At 37.1% G+C, this 27,058-nt stretch overlaps 1 protein-coding gene across 2 annotated transcripts; it reads left to right on the top strand.

Moving 5' to 3' along the window:
• The first annotated feature begins 274 nt into the window (after positions 1-274).
• tbc1d12b (TBC1 domain family, member 12b) lies at positions 275-26,891 on the top strand. Of its 2 annotated transcripts, XM_079851398.1 has the most exons (15): positions 291-694; positions 1,682-2,567; positions 4,814-4,925; positions 8,235-8,291; positions 10,469-10,590; positions 12,114-12,196; positions 13,733-13,850; positions 14,039-14,145; positions 14,549-14,629; positions 17,622-17,707; positions 17,824-17,895; positions 18,762-18,890; positions 20,086-20,195; positions 25,216-25,474; positions 25,738-26,891. In XM_079851398.1, the coding sequence occupies exons 1-15, from the start codon at positions 691-693 to the stop codon at positions 25,804-25,806; spliced, it is 2,295 nt and encodes a 764-aa protein (XP_079707524.1). In that variant the 5' UTR covers positions 291-690; the 3' UTR covers positions 25,807-26,891. The 2 variants fall into 2 exon arrangements, with proteins under 2 accessions (XP_079707525.1, XP_079707524.1); XM_079851399.1 differs by lacking the exon at positions 8,235-8,291 and having other exon boundaries at positions 275-694.
• Positions 26,892-27,058: the final 167 nt, after the last annotated feature.

The raw sequence follows: 27,058 nt of genomic DNA, 5'->3' as shown, positions 1-27,058 counted from the left end.
TGCATGCAAGATAAATATGAGAAATATGAGAGAAATATGTCAATTATTCCAGTCTTCCCTAAATATTTTTTGGCGAATGAAAATTGACTGTGGATTGTTGTGTGCAATCTAAAGTTGTGAAGCACAATTTAATGTGGGATCAACAAATAAATATGTAGTTGTGCAACCATTATTTATCTGTGTGTGTGTATTGTGTCTGATTGTACAGAATAATATTTATGTGTAGCCTGCGTCATCTAAATGTGTGTTATTGAATGTCCAGCAGGGGGCGCGTGGAGTCTCCTGTTAGTACATCATCAAATGACGTCATTGGAATTTCAAGATGGCTTCGGATCAGGATACGAACATCTACCGGTCTGAGTCAGGAAAGCTTTAATGTTTTAACGGGCATGTCTATTAACTCACGCTATTTGCATCCTGTTAATACTTACCCTGTTAATATGTTGGAGGACCGTCTGAAAAGGTGTCATGGGGAAAAAAGTGCGGAGTCCAACATTGAACTACTGCGCCTTGGCTGTCAATCCACAAGAGGATTTTGAATGAGATGGAAAAGACTGAGGATGGACATGTACAGATATATTTCCTTTATATGAGAGCAAACTGAGATAAAAATATTCCTCATTGGGTGGTTTAAAAAGGGGTCTACTGTAGAGGTCATTCGTTCTGCCATCAGGAATTGGGCTGCGGTCGATGGGTATGTATGTACAGTCTCTTCTTTATTGTGCGTTTTGACAGTAATGCAGTATTGGCTGTGTCTTAAAACATTACCGAGCTGTCTACCTAGACAGCATTTATAGGCTTCGGACTGTTGGAAATTTTTTATCCAGACACGCCTGTCATGCCACAAAATATTGAACCACAACTTGATTCTGATGCTCAGCTAGGCTGCTGAATCGAACGCTCGAATCATAAGTAAGCTGAATCGAATGCACGGATGGAATGTTCTATCATGTCCCAAAATACTATCGAGCATTCTAAACGTGATTATGATATTCAAACAAAGCTGAATTCATACATTCCAAACTGTTACGATGTAAAAAAAAAAAAAAAAAACAAAAAAAACTCTGAATCTGATGTAACGTTACCAATACAATGTTCCAAATGGAATTATGACGCAACAAAACACTGCATCGACCATTCCAAACTTGATTCTAATGCTCCGCTAGGCTTCTGGATCGAATGACGAACCAAACGTTACCAACGCAATATTTCCAACATTTTGAGCATTCAAGTTCAACAGTGCCCAAAAATACTGAAACGCATGCTTGATTTGAATGTTTTGTCATGCCCCAAAATACTGAATCATACTTTCTAAACGTGATAATGTTGTTAAACAAACTGAATCAAATGTTCAAATCAAACATTTTAAAATATGTTGTTAAATAAAAAATGATGTTATGATGTCCGAAATACTGAATATTCGAGATAATGAAGTTTGATTACACAGTATGAGCCCCGAAATCGTGAAGCAAAAGTTCCAATAGTTCCAAACACACCTTGATCAGATGTTCCAAATACATCTTTAGTGTCTAAAATACTGAATCAAACATTCCAAACTATCTATGATGCCCAAACACACTGAATCAAACGTTCCAAACATGCCCATCACATCCTAAAATGCTGTATGCCAGGTAGAGCGCTTGAACTAGTGTTTTACTGTGTATATTTTGTTTTATTTTAGGTTATCCACCCAGTGGGGTCCAGAAGTGCAGTGTCAACTCCGAGCATAGAGGGCATTCTGTAGATTCACCCGTGAAGCTGATGGTTGAGGCGTCTTCCTCTGGAGGGGCGGGTGCTGATGAAGGCAGACCACCTCCCCGCATCTCAGATGTTACAGACAGGCAGGAGAACATAATGCAAGGCATGTTCTCTCATACTGATACATTGCAGAGAGAGAAAGGCCAATCGCAGAGAAGCCAGGACCATGAGGTGCCAGAGTCATGTGATAAAGTACTGCAACAGACCAGTAACCAGCCATGTGGCACTAAGCTCCCAAATGGACATGCGAACCACAAGGAACATGAAGTGACTGAACGCGACTTTCCAAATTCATCTCATCCTGAAAGAAGCTGCTTGAATTCTAAAGATGACCATATGATGGCAAATGGGGAACTGTCGGCAGACTCCAGTGCCGTGTCTTCTACGTCTCTGATAAACCAGTCACTCTCTGAAGTAACTCTACCACCTCAAGATGGAGTTGGGGATGGATCGACTGACCGCTGTTCAAATACCCAGGATTCAGTGTTCATGTCAACGCACGGTGATGAAGGAGAGTTGTGCTCGTCCGCCGGTCCGTCAACTCCAAAACACTCTCTCAGGACGTTTTCTTCTAGCTGTGTCTTCAACGCTGACTCTGCTCCTCTCAGTCCGGATGATGACGAGACCTTTTCCACATCAGATAGACCTGAGGACTTAAGGTTCACGGACGTGAGTCTGAATTCCAGGAACACTTATGAGATCAGCCGACGTCAGAGCGCCCCAGACAACATCCCTGGTGTGTTGAGTGTTGCTGCCGCAGACCTGACTCTGAGCCAGAGGAAACACGGCATCCCAGAGGTCTTTAGCAGGTATTGCTCCTCAATTTTGCTTTAGCTAAGATACCGTTTAGATAATAGCTAAATATGAGAACCAAAAATCAGAGGTGCATATTATTTTGAGCTTATCAGAAAGATAATTAGATGATAAAAGACTGTAATAAAAAATCTAGACGTATGTTTATATTCATGTCGTTTTTATATAATTTTGACCTTTTATATTATTATATTTTATATAGCCTAAAGTTGACATTCAATACATGTAATCAAGTATAAAATAACATTTTCCTTACACCTTCAATATATGTGTTTAAGCTTATTAGTGTATATATATATATTTTTTTTTTTATATATATAATTTTATATAATATATTTTAATTATATAAGTTTTCAAGGTAAAAAGCATTTTCTATTTTCTACACATATCATTAATTATTATTTCTAAATGTCACATTGACATTTTACAACCTGAACTAATCTTTTCATAAAAAGGTCAAATTATCTGACATTTTAAGAGACTTATTGACATTTTTACAGTCATGAGGATCTACAGGGGTCCTCTCTATGATTTAGGCCTAATTTCCTGTTTTTATTCTGCATGTTTGCGTTATTAAAGGTCCCATTGCATGGATTATTTTATTATTTTAGAATGTTTCCTGGGGTGCCCTTATAATGTTAGTATGTTTTTTAGATCAAAAGTTGTTATAATTTAGAAATAAAAGGCACTCTCATTAATGATTTCACCAATGCAAACATGAGGTAAGTACAGTAAGAGCTTCGTTGTGCAGCGTATCAGCGTCATTGATTTCATAACGAGTTTTGGCAAGTGTCCAGTTTAACTCGCGCTGTGTGATTGACAGCTTGGGCGATTGGAAAGGGATTGTTCTTTGATCGCTATCTGTATATTAATCACAGTTTAAGTAAGATTATTTTCATCCTACTAAGAGAAACGACGTGAAGTTGATCGTTTAGTCACTGGCTTGATTTACTGATGCATAAACAGTATTGAACAACTTTGAGAGAAAGATCTGTCTGAACTTGAACAATTACACATCAGAAATTCACATAACCCACTGGTGCTTCAGAGGCTCGGATGAAGGAACTAAAATTTGTACTTCCAAACACTGAGCAACTGCCATGCTCCGCTCGTTTGCAAGCCATGATGTCTCTCGAAGGAAAAAACAATATCGCGCTCGCGCAGCTCATTTTCTCATGGGCGGGCCAAATTCTTTTTGCGGGCAAAGAAGAGAAAGGGGAGGTAACCTTTCCCCTTATGACGACATAAGGGGAAGATTTCTAGATTCGCCCGTCTGAGCTTTCATTTTCTCAAAAATACCCAGGGCTTGGTTTACACCCATCAAAACGTCTAGCCACTGGGGGACCATAGGCAGGCTAGGGGAACTCATATTAAGGTTAAAAAACCTCATAAAGTGAAATTTTCATGCAATGGGACCTTTAATAATAATTGCAAATACTAATAATTTAGAAGTGATCTATTTTTATTTTGCAGAATGAGTTTGTAAAACTGGATTGCTCATTTAAAGGTATATTTTACCCAAAAATAAAAATCATGTCACTCCAATTCTGTATTATTGTCTTGATTCCATGAAATACAAAAGGAAATGTTTATAAGCTGTTCTGTTTCCACACAACAAAAATGGATGGTGGTCTTTTTCATCCACTTTCACAGCATGGAAAAGTGCAGCTAGGACATTCTGCTAAACATTTTCTTTTGTGTTTCATGGAACAAACTTAATAATATGACATGGGGTAAGTAATTGATGATAGTTTATTTTTAGCTGGACTGTCCCTTTAAAGTTTAAACTGTCCCTTCTCTTCAAGATATGAATGCCTTTGTTCAACACATAACAGGTTTGAACAAGGATTCTATCTTATTCCTTTCACTGAATTGACTGGAAGCTTAAACTGTGAATTTCCTCATATCTTACGATGCTTGTTTCGGCTGTCTTAGATCTGATCTCTGTCTTAACAGCTTTGCTTCTGGCAACGCCTGCAAAAAATGAGGAACGTTTTTTTTAAATATCATGTTTCTTGTTTGCATAATTCTTTATGAATAAGCTTGAGCTTTATCTCAGTTCACAGGCTGTAGTGGCATTCCTCTCAAGTCACGTGCCACACAGTCAGTGACTGTACTATCAGGGTTATCTTCATGCTGTGAAGCCAAAAAGCACATCCGCAACTGGCTTGGGCACCTGCACTTGTTTTCAGTGTATTGTCTTCAGTTTTTGACAGATGCTCTGTGATGATGTCTTTGGCAGAAATCTGTTCTCCAGAAAGCAGAGGGAGGCTCAGAGTGCACCAGGATGGAAACTCTTTGGAAAGGTCCCGCTGAGAGAAAGTCCCCCCAAAGCCTCCAAAACCATACAGCAGGTCTGTTTACACCTCATTCATATTGAGAGTAGACGTAAATTTGGATCGAGCAACATGGGACAGAATGTAATAAAACCTTTTATAGATCTTTTAAATAGCTGTATATTGTTGTTAGTGTACATGAAATCAAAATGTAGCCACTTGATAAATAAAATTTCCCTTGTCTTAATGTGCACAATATTTTATCAGTGCATATTATTCTAAAGAAAAAACTTTCAATATTTCATTAAAATTTAATAGCTTTTACCTCCAATTATTTCTGATGATCGAACCAAATCACTTAAGTAGGATAAGTAATTTTGAGTAATTAAGTAATTTTGAAATTATGTATATATTATATATATATATATATATAGTGTGTTATTTTATATTACATTTAAAGTTTATATATTTTAAATCAGCATTACAGCATTTTATATATATAAAAAACACACTACAGTTAAAATTATAATCTAGTATATTACTAGTGCCTTAGTATGTTAGTCAACACTTAAAAATAAGTGTCAAGCTCAATAAAAGATTATTATAACGTTATGATTTAAAATGTATTTTAAAGTAAAACTTTTAATTTGACAAATGCACTTTTTAAAAGTGTACTTATGTGTTCAGAAACATAGTAAAGAAAGTAGTACACTTAAGTGGTCTTTATTTCATCAATATTACATTATTTGCAAGTACAGTTTTTAAAATATACTTTTAAGATTTGAAGTGCACATTCAATGCAGTTAAGCACAATTCTTTTTCACAAGGGATGCCATACATTATTTCCTTTAAAATATTTTTCACATTAATATGTAATGGAAGACTTTTATGAGAAGAGCATGATCCAAAAACAGTTACGCATTTCTTTGTGAGGAAGTGAAACGTTACATCGTTTTGAGTCACAGTGTACAAATATTAGTCTGATCCTTGCTATATCACTGAAACCCTAAGAGACATCCATGAATCAAATCAAACTCCATACTGAGCAAAACATCTGTTGCAACTTTCACATTTTCTGAACAAACTTGACCTTAGTGGAAAGAAGTCTATCAGAAGTGAATCTTTTTTCACTTTTTTTTTTTGGTGTCCAAAACTCTGTTAGTTGACATTGTGAGAATATTCCTCACACCTAAGCGAACATATGGGGGACAAAATCACAATATGTTACGTATCTCTGTGACAGATGTAGTTTTACTGAGTATCAGATAATTCCGTTGTCAGGGAGACAAAAAAAAAAATAGTTTTTTGAGAAGAGCAATTTAAAAAATTCAGTGAATAATAAGAAATACACTGTATGGCTGGTAAATTGTCTCTGTTCACTTGACTTTGTGGGGAAAAAAGTTAATTTTGAACCCTGGAAGAAGGTGTTTTAAAGGAACACTCCACCGTTTTTTCATATTAAACTATGTTATTCCCTTGACTAAGACGAGTTGATACATACCTCTCTCGTCTCAGTGCGTGCACTCAATCGCTCTGGCGCACGGCGAGCACTTAGCTTAGCCTAGTTCATTAATTAGGGACCAAACAGAGATGAAGTTAGAAGCGACCAAACACCTCCACGTTTTCCCTATTTAAATACAGTTACATGACCAAGTATAAAGCGGGTAAAAAGGATAACTATAATGTATGGCGGAATAGCACTTGGGACTCGGGAGCACTTCGACTCGGCGCAGTGAAAAGTCACTCCTGAAAAATCCTCTCCCTCTCACTTCTGTCATTAGAACCAACGTGACTTTTTACTGCGCCGAGTCGAAGTGCTCCCGAGTCCCAAGTGCTATTCCGCCATACATTATAGTTATCCTTTTTACCCGCTTAGAAAAGCGCCACGTTTTATTTTGTGTCACCATACTTGGTCGTGTAACTACTCGTGTAACTGTATTTAAATAGGGAAACCGTGGAGGTGTTTGGTCGCTTCTAACTTCATCTCTGTTTGGTCCCTAATGAATGAACTGGGCTAAGCTAATGGCGCTTTTCCACTACACAGTACCAGCTCGCCTCGGCTCGGCTCGGCTCTGTTTGGTTTTCCACTGTGTAAAAGTTGTACCTGTACCTGCTTCCAGGTACTTTTTTTCGTACCACCTCCGGCGAGGTTCTAAGCGAGCTGAGGCGATACTAAAATGTGACATGAAAACACAGCAGACTGCTGATTGGTCAGAGAGAATCGTCACTATTCACTGCGTCATCATTGCACGCGCCAGACGGAGTATCCAGAATAAAAAAACAGCAAAAACAAAAACATCCAAAAACAGCATACACTCGATTTCCTCCATTGTCCTGTGTGTGTGGGTAGCGGGTGTGTCTCGCGTAAAAGATTAAGTCACGGCAGTTTCCTGCGGCGTCGCTATGACGAAATGAGCGAAATGCGAGCCGAGCCGAGCCGAGGCGAGTTGAGCTGGTACTGGTAATGGAAAAGCGCCATAAGTGCTATCAAAGTGTCGCCGCGCGCCAGAGCGATTGAGTGCACGCACTGTATCAACTCTTCTTAGTTAAGGGAATAACATAGTTTAATATGAAAAAACGGTGGAGTGTTCCTTTAAACAAGCGCTTAAGTTTATTTCACATGAAGCCTTTGCTTAATGGGACTGAGTTCTGCTTTTGGTGCTGTTCTCCAAGAAGGCAGAAGACAACTCTGCCAGCCATGCATGTCTAACCAGAAACAATTCCGTTCTTCTCACCAGACCTCTTTGTACGGGTTTCACTTCTGCTGTTTAGGCAAACAGTACAAGCTATGCTACTTCTAAGTTCTCTAAAAGTCTATGTGCTCTGGTCATATGATTGAGTGGAAGGGAGAGTAGGAACCGTAGAAGCCTTTCTGCAGCTGTGAGTCCAGCTGGCTTGGAGCTCGAAACCTTTCAGGATATTAGTGTCTGTGTTTTTAGGAGAGGCTCTGTGAAGGTCATGAAGAGGTCAGCTCATGTTTTTAGGGAGTACGACGCACATCCAATATGTGTATGTTGTGTTTTTATTTAATGCACTGCCTCGCACTATCTCTGCCCTGCTTATCTTCAGTCACGCACTCGTGGTTCTCCACACGTTCTGTTAGATTACTAACAGCCAAACTCCTTCTGTTTACTGAGTTAAACTTCACACAAACAAAAAGGAAAACTGGATCCAGTCAGAATAAAGCCTATCCGGGAAACTGCAGATCTTGCTGTCACGACTTATTGTGCTCTGCCAAATCCTGTCAGCATAAACTCCAAACGCACTTTTACCTCTTTAAACTGAACCCAGTCCAGTCAGCACAGTTTTGAAGCATGGGCCATTATTTCTCAACTCTCAGGATCTGGTTTATTTGACTGTATTTCTGTCATTTTGCTCTCTCTTCAGGAAGGTAACCCAGGGAATCTCACATCTGTATCTACACCCAATCTCTTAAGTTCAGGGGTATGATGTTTGGTTTCTAAATGAGCTCTCCTTTATTCTCACTGTCTCTTCTGTGCACTGAGCCGTACACCTTCACTTCCCATCGGCCATTTCAACCACTCTCACGTCACGTGACACGCCTGCTTGACTTGTACTAATTTACTGACATTTACTGACCTTCATGTCATTCCAAACCTGTATGATTTTTCTTCTTTCTTTCGTACACAAAAGAAGATATTTGGAAGAACGTTCACGCTGCTCTTTTTGCATACAGTGAAATCATACAGTGAGTGACCAGAGACCATCAACCTCCTGTCAAGGACAAGAAAAGAAAGAGTAGTCCATAAGACTTGTGTGCTCTATTATTCGACTTTAGCTTTGTGTAATGTACAGACCATGCCTGTGTACTTCATGTAGCTCTCAAATTTCATTTGCATATTCAAAGTTGGTGCGTTTTGATTTGTCTCAAGATGTTTAATCTGGCACGCCACATCTCAACACAACACAATGTGTCTTGCTCTTAATGGCAACCAGTCTCCTTTCTTTGTGAAATGTGACAAAAACAGAGGATTCTATTATTTGAGAATATCAATACAGTATCATGTGGAAAAATATTTGATACTTTTTAAATATAGATTATTGTATGGAAAAGAGCAGTGTGATTGTTACAGCTAACTAACTAAGAACAATACTTTTACAGCACTAATTCTACATTTACCGAATGCATTTTTAACATTTTAAATGATATTAAATTATGTATTATGAACAAACGTGTTAACAATGAACAATATTTATAATGTAAATATAAGGTTGCAGTATTAAATGAATATATTATTTTTCAATTAACATACATTAATAAATGCTATAAAAATGTGTTTATTGTTAGTTCATGATACCTAACTCACTAACACATTTTTTTTAACCATCAGTATGAATGTTAGAAGAATACCAAAATAAATACATTTTGTAATGTTTCCTTATTTTAAAGTAAAAACAAAGAACAAAAAAATGAAAACAATTTTGTACATTTGATGAAAATATTTTTGCTGGGAGACAAAATCTTTTTGAATATAAATTTTTGTACATTTTATTTTCCTGATTCAAATCTTTACATTTAAAATCTTTACTGTTGATCTCTGAGTCTGAATATTAGGGATGCATGATATATCGGCCACCATATCGGTGTCGGCCATTTTTAATGTTATCGTTATCGGCCCGATAAGAAAATTTGCCGATAAATAATGGATTATTTCCTTCAGCTGAGACCCTTCAGTTTCAATGGTTTTGAATTACTGGAAATATGATTGGAATCACTTCAAAAAAGGACAGTACTGTGCAATGTGCAGCACAAGTCTGTCATATAGGCTACATAAATTTATAATGAGAAGAGAACATTATAATTGAGTGCTTGGGTCATGGACTTTAATGGTGAGAGTTTTGTTTTTGTAATCAGACTCTCAAAAATGATATATATATTTGAATTTAAGTTTATCGGCCAATATGTTGGTTATCGGCTTTTAAATATAAAGGATTATCGGTATCGGCATAAATGTTCATATCGGTGCATCCCTACTGAATATGTAATTATGCAGCTCTTATTATGAAGCCTAAATGTTCTTCTTCTGATATCAAGCAGTTGAACTTTGCATGATAAACACCAGTTGATCCTCTATTCTCTCCTCTCTGACTAGTTTCTTTCATCACCCATATTTCTTAGAAAAAGAGCCCCATTCCCAATATGCCCATTGACATCTGTAGAAGTTTCTCAGACAGACGAGAAAGAGTCTCTGTGCTGCTGTTCAGTCAGTAATGATGATGAATGGGGTTGAGCTTGTGCTGTAGATGGTACAGGAAGAGAAACCAGCCAAACTGACTATTCTCAGGAAAGCGGTGGCTTTTACACAATTTTTAATAACATGAGACTTTGAAACATTCTGGTGTCTTCACGCTTCCTCAAATGATCAAACACCCAACTTTCAAATGCCCGACCTTTCTCTCCATGGCCATAAGCATCACACGCAGTGCTTCACACCATGCCGGCCCCAGCCTCAGCATTGCCTTGATCTTCACACGCCTGCCATCTGCCTCCATATTCTCATGTTTAACTCTCACAAGCACGTTCACATCATATAACACTCCTTCCATTCAGCTCACAGTGGGCGCACACATTTGAACTTGACCTGTTGGTTTTCTCATAGGAGTACGAAGCCAAGGTGTCTAAATCCAGCCAGAGTCCCTCCCTGCCCTCCCAGGGCCGACGGAAGAACCTGGAATTCGAACCATTGTCCACCACGGCGCTCATATTAGAGGACCGCCCCGCGTGAGTATCACGCACAAGACAAAAGCTATTTCTTCCATGTTAAGATATGATGTTTTTGTCCTAACCACCTGTAGTTTGTAATTAAAAAAATTTAAAATCTTTTTAGCCATACCTATGTTCCCAATATAGCCCCTTACTTGCTGTATATTGCAATTTTTTTAAATGGTTTAAAATATATAATTTTTTTATAATGCAATAGTGTACATTTCGCGACAATCACGCTGTTGAGATTTGATGTATAGTGTAAATCGGTTAACTTGAGTTGTACAGTATGTATGCAGAGTTGCATGCACTATATATCCAGCTTTAAATATCTTTTATATATCTGGGCGTTAATATAGTTTACATTTTGCTATGATATGAACAATCAATGAGCGAGTATCATCATAAAGCTGTTACCTAACCAGGTACAGCACTTATACTTACTTACGTACTTACTCAAAAGATAAAAGCAATTTCTTCCATGATAAGAGGAATTTTTGTCCTAATCAGCTGTTGGCAATAAAAGATGAAAAGTGCTATACCTGTGTTCACAATATTGCATAATATTAGTGCAGATGTATGTTTATGTTTATATATATATATATATATATATATATATATATATATATATATATATATATATATATATATATAATTTTTTTTTTTTTTTTCATTCATTCATTCATCAACTGAAAACAGGATAGACTAATCAATTTAACAATCAAAATCGGTACGTAAAAATGAGAATCGATTAAAATCAAGAAATCAATATTTTTTAGTGGTCATATGTGTCACTGCCATGGGTAAATGATGCATACTGTAAAATGACAGGTTTGAGATTTCAATCATATCGCCCAACCCTAAGCAGTTTGATTGAGAAGTTAAATAAAGATAGTCATGGCATAATACTTAAGCACATTTTATACAGTGCATAATATCTTTAGTCCCCTAGTGTGCAAGCCAGAGGAAACTGTAATGAGAACAAACTCCATTTGATGTTGGATAATGGAGAAAAAAAAGGCTTGGGAGAAACCAAGCAACAACAGTTCTCCTCTGGCAAAACACTCGAAATGTACTGTCAATAATTAAGTAGATATGTTACAACATTGATTCAACGGTAATATTAAGTTGTGGGAGTCTTTGAGGACCATCCAGGTTTGAACGGTAAAGGTAGATGCTTTGTCACGTTAGGTGCTCAGGATACATTGACCTGCGTTACATATATCCTAGCAAACCTTGAGAGGCTCATCTTTCCCACACAATGGGCTATAAATAAGTCTTAGCAACAGAGACTGGGTTGTATTTCACCATGCAAGTCTCTTCAGTCCCCAAGTCCTTATTAAGAATAAATGACCAGCGAAATGTGAGCGCGTCAGCCAAACCATGAGATAAACCAGCGATGAGGCATTTTCCAGAAACTTCTAAGTGATTTTTTTTTCTGAAACATGTCAATGGTGACAACAGGTTGCTAGACTGTGTATTTGAGACATTTAATTGTCCGTTTTGTTGTGACAACTGAAATCATTGGCTTCCTTCCTCAGGAACCTCCCTGCTAAGTCGGAAGAGGAAGCCCAGCGCCACCGTCAGGAGTATGATGAAATGGTGGCAGAGGCGAGGAAGAGAGGTACTTTTGCACATTGTAACAAAAAAAAAAAAGATAACTGGAGTATGTTTGACATAGAAAATTAAAATTTTAGTCATTCTACTTCAAATGTTCAAATTTAATATGAATTTGAATTTATTTGTGAAATTTACTAGCAATTTCTGAGTGAAAATTGTTTCAAAGTAAATTTTACTTCCATTTGTTGTTGTTTTTCAGTAATCATGTCAAGTTTAATCAATGTATCTGTTTATAACTGAATCTCATGAAACATGTCAAGAGCATGCCTGCATCATATTTCATCCCAAAACCAGATGCTTTTATCCAAATGGAGAAGTATTTTATTTAAAGAAGTGTTAAATATGGTTGCAATACCGCAGTGCCAAATTTTAGGTGTAAGTTTGAGAAGTTTGTCTCATTACTGTAATGAAAAAATAAATTAAAATTTGAATTATTGAACTTTTTTATACATTTTGACTGTGATTATGGGATTTAAATAATACAAACATTTACCTAAATGCAGTAAAAAGTTTAAATTGACAGAAATTGGAGTTTGACAATAATTGAAATTACAAAAAAAAAAAAAAAATCTAAAATTAAAAAATAAAACGTCTGTAAGGATTACAGTAATGACTGTGTCTGGGAAATGTGCTTAATTACCATTAAATAATGTTGAAATAATGAAAAAATAGGCTTTATTTTTTTATACGAGTACATTTTCTTGTAATTTGGGGTGAAATATAACCTAAACCTGTTTTCTAGAGATTCACCCATAAAAACAGTGTCACACTAGCGTATCTTTCCCAAAATGCTTCCAAAAATTTAATGTAGAAATGTGTGATTTCACTTAGTCAGGGAATGCTTTTGGTGCTCTCTGCCTTACATTTACAAGGGTCCTACGCAGTTTGGAAAAGTTCGGAATTTGATTTGAGTAGTTTCCAGGTCTGGATAAGTACTGTATGGATAAAAGAAAACAGTATATGGAAAATAAATTTTGTTTCCAGACATTTGCCCCTATTCACTTTTCTAAAATGTAAAATTAAGAATTTCTAAAGTTTAGAGATCATATAGTGATTGTCGAACACAAATGAATGAATTCAAGGTGCACATTTTATTTAGCAAAACTGTTTGTCTTATAGCGATAAGCAAGTCTCTGTTGAACTTCACTAATAGAATGTTTACTCCATTGCTAGTGCCACTCAAACCATTAACAGATAAAGGAGCAAACAATCATTTGATTCACTGTTTTTTGTTGTTTGGTGATCGTGCAACATCAAAGCATATTTATAGTATCAAACCAATGTGTCAGTGGTGAATATATGCAGGTTATAACGCTTTTTAGGTTTATTCTGATGCTACCGCAGATTATCACTTTGTGAAAAAAATGAAAAAACATATATTTACAGATGATTTTACTATATACCAAATATAATGCTGTATGAACCACTCATGTTAAATATGGTCTTGAAAGGTTTGGAAAATTTGAGTCTGGAATTTTGAAATGGAAACTTTGTAGGAACCCTGTACTGAATATGATATTAATGTAAACGTTGTTCACAGAACTGAAGGAGGCTCAGAAGAAGAAAAAGCAGATGAAGGAAAGATTTAAACAGGAGGAAAGCATCGCTAACGCAATGGTGGTTTGGAACAACGAAATCCTTCCCAACTGGGAGAGCATGTGAGACTATCACCACCTGCAATTATAACTATGACAAACACGTTCGCTCGGTTGCTAGAACTAGAGCTGCAGCATTTGAAGGCATTATATTATATTTATTAAGAAATATTAATGCCTAAACATATGAATAAAATCTAATGTAAAATGCACTATTTTATTACGCTGTATTCATGGCTCTCTTTCTTCAGGCGTGGCCTGCGGCGTGTGAAGGATCTGTGGTGGCAAGGTCTTCCTCCCAATGTGAGGGGTAAAGTCTGGAGTCTGGCCATTGGGAATGAGCTGAACATAACCTCAGGTTTTATTTTATTTTGACTTTGTCTTTTCATGTTTCATTGAAGAGTCACCTTTGAAGATGCGGATAAGCCCAGGATTAACTAGACCTTTTGGGCAAACAGTCTGTCTGAAGAATGTCATTATGCAGTATTCACATGAATGAATGCAAAACTGCACAGTGCAGGTTCGCCTGAGGCGAATTTTAACCTCCTTTATGACAAAGAAATTTCTAAAGAAATTTGGCTGAGTTTCTTTCTGACACTCCCTAAAGAGAAGGATTTCTGCACTTTGGACTTTAATCTTGTTCTAGTTAGACTTTTAAAGTTTTAGTTAAAGCTAGCATATAGACCAGACATTTCTTGTGCTTTTTTAAAGGTTTTCTGATTAAAACTGAGCTGCTCTATGTTCCTTTCTGTTCCTCTCAGATTTGTACGAGATCTTTCTCTCGCGGGCCAAAGAGCGCTGGAAGAGCTTCAGAGAGACAGGCAGTGAGATGGAGTCAGATGGTACGTCTTTTCTCCCTCAGGCAGCCCACTGGAGCGTTTTAGACACACCAAACTCTAGTTCAATAACGGACGGGACTAGTCGGACGGGTCTAGTTTAACATGGAGAGGTGGGGTAAAGTAATAATTACCAGAGCTTCTCTGTGATTTTAGTCCCATCCGAATGTGCCATGTCAGTAATCATTGCGGACAATGTCAGTAAAGATTACGGCGACATTTTACCTTCAGTAAAAAGGTCCGGAAAAATGACCTCAGGTAAAAGTAGTTTTCCGCGTTTTTTCAAGGAGACGCTTGAAAAAGCATTCAGTTGCGTTCTAGACGCTGGGACAAGTCTGTGGGAAAACTCAAGTGTTTTCCACACACCAATCAGATCAGAAAGAAAAAGAGCGAAACATCTTTTAGCGTTAGGTAACTGCCTATTACCAACACAATCCAATCTGAAGTTAATTAATACATCGTTCGAACGGACATAACTGTTTTATATATATAAATAAAATATAGGTTATAATGTGTTTGCGCACGTGATATCAGGAAGCAATGTAATATACACATGATGACAGGAAGCTGACGGCGATGCGCAAATCGAGTTACTCCTCCCACTTCTGCTAGATTTACTGAGATATCTTATCCCGTGCGAATTGGCCATTAATATTACAGACGTCCTGTTGTAAAATTACATTACTCCATCTACCCTTGTAAAGTTAATCCCGTCCGAATAGAGTTGAATCAATTAATCAATTGAACCAATTCACAAATCGGTCTCAGTTATTCATTAGCGAATCAGAATGGGTTTTAGCAATCCACTATGCTCATCCAGTAATCACAAACTGATGAAATTCGCTCAATGAATCTGTTGAACCTGAATGATTCATTAGTGAATCAGTCTGAATTGGAATGGGTTTTAACTAAAGCTGCACGATTATTATTATTATTATTATTATTATTATAGAGATCACGAACTAAATAAAATAACATGTAAATTACTAGACAAAATGTTAATTGCAGCTTTCTATTTAAATATTTTTATTAATTAGAATGAATATTTTTTTTAAAAAAGACTCACTTGTTTCATTACTGGATGAATCAACGTTTTTGATCAAATCTACATTTCTCACTTGCCACCATCTAGTAGCGTGACAATGTTACTTTCAAAAGGTGATTTGCTCTGATTTTGATCGCTATCGTAGACATCAGTGTTTAAATCTGAACTATAAACTTGTATCCCAGTACTTCTGTTCTGATTTGAATGATTGTAAGACAGAGATAATGAGACTGTGTGGTTGAAAAGACTGTTCTGAAGCTGTTTCATACAGTACATGATAACTCTGAAGCTGTTCTGAAGCTGTTTCATACAGTACATGATAACTGCTCTCTCTGGGTCAGTGGCAATGCCAACACAGATTTGAATGTTCTGGTGTGATTTTGTCAAAGGTTTAATAGACACAGGCGAATTATTGTCACTTAGGAATGAGATCGCATGGGTGTTTGAATCTAGATCATTGTCTTTTAACGATTAATCGTGCAGCTCTAGTTTTAACAATCCACTTTTCTTTATCCAGTACTTGCAAACTGACACAATTTTTAACTAAATCAGTGAATCAATTGAACTAATTTGCAATTTGTTCGGCAAGGTTTTCTTAGCAATTTACTCAGTGAATCAGTTGAACCAATTCAAAATTCGGTCTGAATAATTCATAATTGAAACAGTCGGAGTTTTAAAGTATTTTTTTAGCAATTGGTTCAGTGAATCAACTCTGTCTGAATGATTCATAAGCGAATCAATCTGAATTTGAGTCCATTATGCCTATTCAGTAATCTTAAACTAGAAAGTTCTTGGAAAAGTCATGGAAATTCCGTGGTCAGGAAGTGCAACAGTGTCTCTATGCGAGTGTCTGACTTCCAGTTCTCCCCGGTCACCTTTCTCCTCATTTTATTGAAGCGGCGGTTATTTCCTTCCTGTGCTGCAAGCACAGACTCGCTAATAACGGGTAATTCATGTTTTTTTGTTTTCCACTTTGCCTTCCAGCTTGTGAACACTATAAAATGATGTTTTATTAGACTGAGCGCTTCCTTCTTTGATGTTCCATAATAAATCTTTTAATAAAGCTGGTTCTTCATACAGTTTGAACACAAACACATCCTCCCGTTCACATGTGACGCTCATCACAACAGCCAGGCTGTTAGCCTCCAGCGGTACACTTGAGCAGATCCTCTGGGACTAACAAACACCAGATGAGGCTGTTTATCCACGGCCAGGAGTAACTGTAGGAAATCACAGGCTGATAGCGATGTACTGTAGATATACACTACCAGTCAAACGTTTGAAATCATTCAAAATACGCTGATTTGCTGCTCAATTATCAACTATGTTTCTTATTTTTATCAATGTTAAAAGCAGTTTTTGTTGCCTAACATTTTTTGTGGAAACTTTTTTAGGATTCTTTGATGAATAGACACGAAATCTTCTGTATCATTACAAATGTCTTTAGTCTCACTTTTGACCAATTCAATGGAACATTGCTGAATAAAAGTATTAATATCTTTTTTTACTTAAAAAAAAAATTAACATTGACAATAATAAGAAATTTCAACATATTAGAATGATTTCTGAAGGATCATGTGACACTGAAGACTGGAGTAATGATGCTGAAAATTCAGCTTTGCATCACAGGAATAAATTACATTTTAAAACATATTCAAATAGAAATCAGTTGCTTTAAATTGTAGAATATTTCATAATATTACTGTTTTTACTGTATTTTCGATCAAACAAATGCAGTCATGGTGAGCAGAAAAAAATCGTAATTGTTCCAGACTTTTAACCGGTAGTCTAAGTTCAATATTATTGGCGCAAAATCTCTCACCGTATTGAAATTCTTGAGATATAACATGATATTTTCACATAATATTGAAATATATTTGGAAAAATGTAAAATGACAGTATATTAGACGTGTATTGGAGTCGGCCATCATTATGTGGTTGTGTTTGTTACAGTGGACAGTGCCGACCGTGAGTCCAGTCTGGATCTGATCAAACTGGACATATCACGCACATTTCCATCGCTCTTCATCTTCCAGAAGGTATTGTTCGCACTCTTCCTGTCACTGTTGTTATGGTATATCAGTTGAACTGTAACTCTACAGTCAGCACTACAGTAAGGAATGAATGTGACTCACGTTGGGCCGTCTTCTGCTAGGGTGGGCCGTACCATGATCTCCTGCACAGCGTGTTGGGCGCTTACACCTGCTACAGACCTGACGTGGGATATGTGAGTGATCACCAGCACAATATTTACAAAGATCTCTTGTGTTCCTTCTCGTCTGCATATTAAAAACACCAGCTCTGTTTAAACACATCCTTCAAACGTTTGGGGTTGGTAGGAGTTTTTTTTTTTTTTTAAGTCTCTTCTGCTCACCATGGCTGCATTTATTTGATTGAAAATACAGTAAAACAGTAATATTGAGAAATATTATTACAATTTAAAATAACTGTTTTCTATTTGAGTATATTTTAAAATGTAATTTATTCCTGTGATGCAAAGCTGAATTTTCAGCATCATTACTCCAGTCTTCAGTGTCACATTTTTTAATATATAAAAAATACATCACAGTTCTCCATAAAAGTATAAAGAATTATTAATTAATAAAACATATTAATATATATATATATATATATATATATATATATATATATAAAATATAATTTATATATATATATATATATATATATATATATATTTATATATTTTTTTTTATTATTTTTTTTTATGGAGAACTGTGATGTATTTTTTCAGGATTCTTTGTTGAATGGAACAGGATTGATGAAATAAAAATCTTTCAAATCATAAGAAATCTTTGTTTAATTTAATGCATCCTTGCTGAATAGAAGTATTAATAAAAAAAATTAACAGATTTTTTTTCTTACTGTCCCCAAACGTTTGATCGGTAGTGTAGATGGGCAAACCTATGACTGCAAGTGAGTTGTTGTTGTTGAGTCATTTCTAAATATGTGACGTAATAAAATAGTTGTATATTGAATTCTGAGTTGCTAGAGTTCAATCCAGCGCTTCATTCAAAGAGCCCGTCCTCATGAAAGCCATCAGACGGCTGTGAAATGACTTTATTTTGTCTGCAGGTTCAGGGCATGTCCTTCATAGCTGCTGTGCTGATTCTCAACCTGGAGGAGGCCGACGCTTTCATCGCCTTCGCCAATCTCCTCAACAAACCCTGTCAGATGGCCTTCTTCAGAGTGGACCACGAGCTGGTACTGCAGCGTTTAATATAGATTATTTACATTGTGTTGTGAAGGAATGTTCTTGGTTCAAAACAAGCCAAGTTGACAGCATCTTTTTAGCTGAGTTTTTGCTTTAAAGTGACTCTATTATGCTATTTTAAAGTTTCCTAATGTTTCCTAAGGTCAGAAAGCTGTTTCATTTTCTCATATAACACCATTGCACATCACCACATTTTCAATGATTCTCAAACGACTCGTCAGATGAATCAATCTCTCTAAATCCCGCCTTTCCACGATCTACTCTGCTCTGATTGGCCAGACAACTCAGTCTGTGGTGATTGGTTTACCGCGTACAGTGCGCATCGAAAACCAAAACGCCCATTGCCATAACAACGTCAGCTGTCCTGAGGCTTCCTACACTGTAAACTAAACACAGTAATGAACAATGACGTCGATTTTACCATATCAATGCGAACGCAAGTCCAATGATGAAACATTGGAAGAACTAGTTATTCAACTCGAACATCCATCGCAAGGACGACTCGACCATCTGAACACCATCTTTCAAGAGCAAGCGGTTTGCAAATCCTGCATTGAACTCCGAGATTTGAGAAGTAGTCGTCAGTGAAATAAAGGGAACACAGCAAAAGTTTAGGATTATACTGCTGTGATATCATGGTAAAGATGAACTTTAACCACTGATTCTTCACATGCTCATCCTTGGGCAGTGAAAAAAAAAAAAACTGGCTTTACCTTCACATTGAGCACGGGGTCTTCTGGACATGATGCTATCCAGCATCCACAGGAATCAGCTGCCAGTTTGAGGTTCAAGTTTCCCTGGTGTCTGCGCGCGCAATATGCTAATGTTTCATCTTGACGTCACAACGAAACGGCTTATGACTGTTAAAAAATGATTCATTTTTTTGACTCAGAGTCGACTCTTACTTTTGAAAGACAATAACTTTATATACGGTGCACTTTCAGATTTAAAACTTTGCAGGATGTTTTCATTCACTTAGAGCTGTGTTACACACTACATGAAAGGTAATTTTCAAAAGTCCATAATAGGGGCCCTTTAAAGACTTCAAACTGAGGGACAAGACTTAATTATTTTGTAACACAAACAACAGCTTGTTCATGTCCGTAGAGTTTAGTTTTGGGTGGATTGGTCAAGGGGGTTTTCACACATACATAAATTAGAATTTTGTGTCTCTTTTTTGATTAGATGCTGAAGTACTTTGCAGCGTTTGAGGTGTTCTTTGAAGAAAACCTCCCCAGGCTTTTCAATCACTTCAACAGTTACAACCTCACACCTGACCTGTATCTGATAGACTGGTGAGTCCTTGAAGAATCTTCTGATGTAGGAAATCAATTCTTGGATATTTGAAATAAGTCTAAAAACTAAGCTTGATGTGTAAATGTGTATGTTTGAGTATGCGATAGGGTGTGTGGGATTGACAAATGTATTCAATTGATGTCCTGAGGCATTTTTGCCATTTTATAAGGGCAATTTTTTCTGACATTCTTATTAGAAGTAAGAATTTGACATAAAATATGATGCATGCTTGTTACGACCCTTCTTTGGCTCTTTACCGTCTAGGTAAATTATTAATGTATTAATGCTTTTAATTAATACATTCAATTAGAATAATTAATGAATAAATAATAGAATAATAATAAAACAGAATAATTTAGCCTTTTACCAATTAAATTAAGAAGCAGCATCTAAAGCAGCATGTAACGGCCTACAACCGTTAAAAAAAGTATGTTCTAGATAGTATGAATGAAGTTTGGACGTACTACATATGCCATGTTGTTGTCATCTGACCTACGGTATCATGGGATAGTAAAGTGTCCATTAAATGCACACTTCAGAATCTCGGTAGAAGTAGTAGGTCAGCCGTGTACTTTTCGTTTGCTGTTTTTCTAATGCTCTGTTTTCAGACACACTACTCTGATGGTGGACTGTTTTTACATACTAGTAGGAAAGGATTTGATTTTGTGCAGTGACTGAATGGATCATTGAGTCATTGATTCATTAAACAATGCTGATTCATTCAGTAGCGAAACACCGCTGTGTTACTCAGAGACGCACAAGGGGTCGCTGTGTCTTTATTTGGAACTATTTTTGTTTGAACAGCAAAAAAAGACAGAATTGTGTCTAAAATGTAACTCACAATATTAACTTCTTGTTTACTTAAAGGCACACTATGCAAGATCTTTGAATTAAAATATCCATGTTATATATTTTGTTGATTTGTGTACTTTATCCCAAATGTTTCTAAGAATGTTTAAATCCAGCAGTTTTAACCAGGACACGTGTCCGTGCGTCGCCTATCAATGACATCATACCCGCGTAACTCTCGAAACTAGAAACCATGGAAACACCAGACACTTTAATATATTATGTGTTTTATTGGACAGGTGAGCAACTGTTTGGATACAATTATAGACAGAAAACTATTCATTGTTATATAGCTCAACACAGTCTTTTTGTTTAAATCTCGTTTTCTTGATTTACCGCGAGTACCATGTTTAACCATACCTAATATTGATCTAGTTTACTGCAGTGTGTAACAAGTGTCTCATAGTAGCGAACACATTATAACATAACTTTCAACTAGGGTTGGGTATCGTTTGGTTTTTTTTCGATACTGGTGCCAAATAGATACTTTTAAAACGGTACCGGTGCCTAAACAGTGCCTGAATCGATACTAAAAAAAAAAAAAAAAAGCCTCAAAACGATGGTGAATGACATTAAAGAACGGCTTTTTCGAACAATATTTTAATCGAACTATATTTTCAAATTTAAGTATACTTAAATATATTTAAAGGGGGGGTACAATGGTGTTTCATGTATTCAGAGTTGTTTACAGTGTTAAAGAGATAGATTCTCATGCTAAACATGGGCAAAGTTTAAAAAAAATATTTTGGACGAATAACGTATTTCTATGCTGAAAATCTTACTTCCGGGTTGGTACAAGTTTCGGCTGGTTTTTTTTAGATCGTGGATCTAATGACGTAGATCAGAGTGCAACTCCTTATATGAGCATTTCTCTCGGAAAAGCTCGCCCGCGCACACGTCGACCAGAGAGGAGAGCGAGACCGCGCACATCAACGCGCTTCAACAGGAAATCATCGGCAGCGCTGCATAGGATTTGTTCAAGAATGTCTCCAAAAAAGTGTGTATTTGGATGTGAGGGAAAGCTTACCGTGTTCAGTTTTCCAAAGAACCCAGTGTTACAGGAACAGTGGATGCAGTTTGTTTTTCCGGGGCAGCAACGGAGTGTAGGAAGTGCGGTTGTGTGTTCTGGTCGTTTCAGTGACGAATGTTTTATTAACAAGGCTCAGGTCGACGCTGGATTTGCAAATCGTTTGCTATTAAAACGTGGAGCGGTCCCAGTGATAAAAGACCCCATTCATGTAAGTACAACTGGATCAGATTTCTGTCTTTTGCTGGAAATCAAGCACTACCGCTTGACTCTATAGCTCCGCCTCCAGGACCTCGGCTTTTTCCGGAGAGAATCGGAAAGCTGTATTTTTCTTTTCTAAATATAATAAAACTAAACACTTTTTTGAGATATTAAGGATGCACTACTACTCTATAGGTACTCAAGATTAACATGAGATTAGGTGAAACTGTGCATGTTATGTACCCTTTAAATAAGTAGCCTAAATAGAAAACACAACACATTCACAATAAAACCTAAGACACCTAACCCAACTACAATAATTTAACACTAAATAACACTAAAAAACAGTTACAGTGCTAATAACAGCTAAGTAGTCTGTATTCTTGGTTTGCTAAAAAACAGCTTTACATTTCAGCATTTCTTTTGCAAAAACATTTGCCTTGGGCAAAATACGACACCTCTCCTGACTTACTGCATGTCCTGGACAAGGTGAGCATTATTTTAGAACGCATCACCTTAAATGCAGAGACGCGAAACCCCTCGTGGAAGAACAACGTCGTCATGTTTACAACTGTGACAAGGAGCGCTCATCGGGAACGATGAGGAGCGGTTCACAGCCGAGGAGACCGACGTTCTCGTCAGGGACGTTGAGGATGGAGAAACACACCCAAATTAACTTCGGTTAAACAGGCGTATGATAATTTGGGTACATGTGTAAGCTAGATGTATGCTTTTATAATAAACTGTTTATTTATCTATCTATCTATCTATCTATCTATCTATCTATCTATCTACCTATCTATCTATCTATCGTAATAATGTAGGCTATGATTTGCAAAAATGAAACCTGCTGCGTCTGTGTGTAGATGAGAGAATCAAAGTATATGCGCGTGGTGCACACGCTACATTGATTATGGCCAAGCATGCGCCCTTAAAATAGCATATGAATAACATGCGCAACACGCCACTGACTTTAAACTAGTTTTTTTCGGTCAGTGGCGTATTTGTTTTCTAAACCTGCAAAATAGCACCAGGGAATGTTTGCGCCGGAACACGCCTCCTCTTTGTGCTGAACCGCCCTGGGGAGCGCAAGTGTATTTCTTAGTTAACCGACGTGCGTCTGTGGAGGGAAAAGTCCGCTGTGCGCGGGTGCAAAATAGGAATGATACATGTGTCGGTGTACAAAGTCAATTGCGCTGGGTGCAAGATAGGGCCCTGTATAGTTGTGATATATGACAGCTCTGAGCGCGTCTGTCTCTGGCTCAGTGCCAGCCAACGCGCGAACGCAGATTTGAATTTAGAAGTTGATGATCATGCGATCTGAACGTTCTAATCACAGCGGTGTGAACGATCTTACGCATCGAATGGTTAACTAGCGATTACATACTGATTATGCTTCTTACGTCCGTTTCGGAGAACCAGATGGCAAATATTTCAGCCGACACTCAAATGTATCTAAACTGTTACCCCACATATATGACTGGAAGAAGCGGAAGAGGTCGTCTACGGCAGAGGTCCCCAACCCCCGGGCCGCAGACCGGTACCGGTCCGTGGGACATTTGGTACCGGGCCGCACAGAAAGAATATGTAACTTAACGTATTTTCCGGACTATAAATCGCTCCGGAGTATAAGTCGCATCAGTCAAAAAATGCGTCATGAAGAAGAAAAAACATATATAGCCTAAGTCGCACTGGACTATAAGTCGCATTTATTTAGAAATGTAGCCTATTTCACACAAAAAAACAAAAAATGTTACGGACGGGACAGTTCTCCGTTACGGACGTGAGCGCTCTGAAAGCGGCACTAAAAGACTGCTTTAAAACTTTCACAGAGACCTCAAACAGAAAGCAAAAAGCCTGTCTTTAAATTTAATTTCGTTTTGTATTAATTGTATCTGAATTTTAATCAATGTTTCATCAACCAATTGCCTGGATTTAATAAGTAAGAAGTAATATAGTAGAAAATATTTAATCGTGACACGGAGGCGCCGGCGCGTGAACTGGAGCTGATCTCATAAATTAACCGAAACTCAGTAATAAGGTAGCCTACTTGCCTCACAGACCTGAGATATAGAAAGCATGAAATGTCTACTTTTAAACAGAACAATTCAAAACCAAAGAAAACTGACTGTTCTCTGCTTATGTAGGCTAATTCGTATGAAATGTGCATTTCTCTCTGGCGCGTTCACTAGACCTACTGCGAAGATCGAGTCAGCATCGTCAACTTCGTCTTTGCACAGAAAACACTTGTTTATTATTAAACAATTAAAATGTCTCCTGCTATATTTTACATATTCATAATCATTAATTTTGCCGGTTCTTTGTGACAGCTTTTAGGTGCTTTATTGGCAGCGCCACCCTTACATCGCATCAGCACTGAAAACATGGAGATTTTTTTCTTTTGGGGGGCATTTTGTTTGTGTTCAGGCTTTCTCAGTTGTCTTTAGGCGCGATGTTACGAGTACACAGCTAATAAAATTGCGAGTAAGCCTAAACATTGGATTCACGTTTATTATTAGGCTATATTTAACAAAATACCCCAGTTTTTATGCCGGTCGTATCATTTTATTTTGTTGTATTTATCCGCCACACCTTAAAGGCCGGTCCGTGAAAATATTGTCTGATATTAAACCGGTCCGTGGCGCAAAAAAGTTTGGGGACCGCTGGTCTACGGCCGAAATAAAAAAGCCGAAATCAAGGCGTCATCAAGCTACGCCTTTGTTTTAAATAAGCGACCTCGAAAAATTACATAGTGTGCCTTTAACTGTTTGTTTAAAATCAATATCACATTTGCTAAGTTTGCTTTAAAACAACGATGTGGACGATACACATCTCTGTAAGTGTGTGTTGTTTAGGACTAGAGCCTGATGCTGCCTTCCATCCAGAGTCATATTTCTGATCATGAACGCTAAACAAAACTCCTGAATGCGTTGTGTTTCCAGGATCTTCACCCTCTACACTAAGTCCCTGCCGTTAGATGTGGCATGTCGGGTGTGGGACGTGTTCTGCAGAGACGGGGAGGAGTTCCTGTTCCGCACGGGACTCGGGATCCTGCGGCTCTATGAGGAAGTGCTCCTGCAGATGGAGTTCATTCACATCGCCCAGTTCCTGACCAGACTCCCGGAGGACACGCCACCCGAACGCCTCTTCAGCTGCATCGCCAACACTCAGATGATCAGCTGCAACAGGAAGTGGACTCAGGTCAGTAATAATTTGGTCAACCACTGTAATTTCTTTGTGAGGGAAATGAAATGCAAATATGCTCCCAGCTACATTTTGCTCGTTTTGCATAATCTCTAATAATAGATATCTAGTAAAATGAATCTGTGTGAAGTTGTTTTGAGGAAATGACAGGATTTTCATATTTTCGGTAAGTATAGCTCCACCTGCAGGGACTTTTAGTTGTCTGCTTGTGATTTGTGTGGCGTTCCTTATAACATGCGTTGTCTTTTTCTCTTCATCAGGTGTTTAATGCCCTCATAAAGGATAAAGAAATGGAAAAAAGCAGCAGTCCTTTAGTGAGAAATTCTTGAACTCTTTCCAATTTTATATTTCTGTTATGTTACTCAAATGAATGGATTGGCAGAGAGGATTGTATAAAACTGGGGTTCAAAGAAGTCAATGCAATGTGAAGAAAAAGCTAAACTTGATTCCTTCGTGACCATGCCAGTATTACTGAAGCAAAACTTTGTATGAATTCAAGATATAAGCCTTTAATGAGAAAATATTCCACCAGCTTAGTCATGTACTGTACCAGATACCAGCATCAGGCTTTTTTAAAAATATTCCTCCTTATTGAGAGGAATCATGTGGTGCATTTGAACAACTGTGCCGACATACACACACCATTCACTCTTTTTGTATGCTGAAGTTTGTTTTGAAGGAGATGCATTTGGAGCCTGTTCAATGCACTTGAGATTTATACAATAGAATGGAAAATAGGTTCTGAGATTTTAAAAAATGTGATGTTTTTTTTTAAATGGTTTTGTTTTGTAGAACAAGACCATAATGAAGTGCAATAGAAATTCTAAAAATAAGTCAGATGCAGTTAATAATGCAGAAATACTGCATCTAGTGTGTAAGGTGTAAGGTATTCAGAAGCATTTTGCTGAAGAATTATTGCATTTTGGAAGTCGACATCCCATTGTTCTTCTTTTAAAACACTAATATGTAGCTTAATCTTAAAACTAAGTCTTATTCTTGTCAGTGTGACAGTAGAGCCCACAAGCTCGATGTGAATAAAGCATTCAGACATTTGTGTGCTTAATGTACATTTTCTAAAATGAACTGACATTTGCCAGTTGAGGAACAAGAATGTGTGGTATAATAATCAAATTTGAGTCATTTTTGTGCTTTATTTCGGTTTAATAACTTGACGAAATGCATTGTTTATCGTGGATTTTACCCCTAAAATCTGTAAATATTGGGTCTCTAAACATTTTTCGATTTGGTGATGTATCTTGATGAAAAATGTAAATTGTATCATTAATTCTTGGTTTGTTTTCTACACACTCCTTGTTTTACTGTACAGTTTTCATACTCCAGTGAAGATTATTGTAAATAAGTGAGATATTTGAGATCACAAAATTCAAATGTGTAAATAAATCTAAAACTACAATTGTAGTTGTTGTGTTTTTTTTTATTATTATTATTATTCAGTGTAACTCAAATACAATTTATGCATTCTTTTTGTATATACCTTAGTTGTATTAAACAATCTATTCAAGCAACATACATTGAAAGAGAATAAATAAATAAATGAAAACTAATACTTACAAATGATAA

Source organism: Squalius cephalus, assembly GCF_949319135.1.
Source record: "Squalius cephalus genome assembly, chromosome: 19".
NCBI classification, from domain to species: domain Eukaryota; kingdom Metazoa; phylum Chordata; class Actinopteri; order Cypriniformes; family Leuciscidae; genus Squalius; species Squalius cephalus.
Note: the sequence above shows the minus strand (reverse complement) of the source record. Positions and strands in the feature narration are given on the sequence as shown.

Bases quoted from the DNA above. Each gene is read 5' to 3' on its own strand.
- tbc1d12b (XM_079851398.1), top strand. The intron at 14,146-14,548 runs GTTTTATTTTAT...TGTTCCTCTCAG, and splicing joins TGAGCTGAACATAACCTCAG to ATTTGTACGAGATCTTTCTC. The intron at 14,630-17,621 runs GTACGTCTTTTC...TGTTTGTTACAG, and splicing joins CAGTGAGATGGAGTCAGATG to TGGACAGTGCCGACCGTGAG.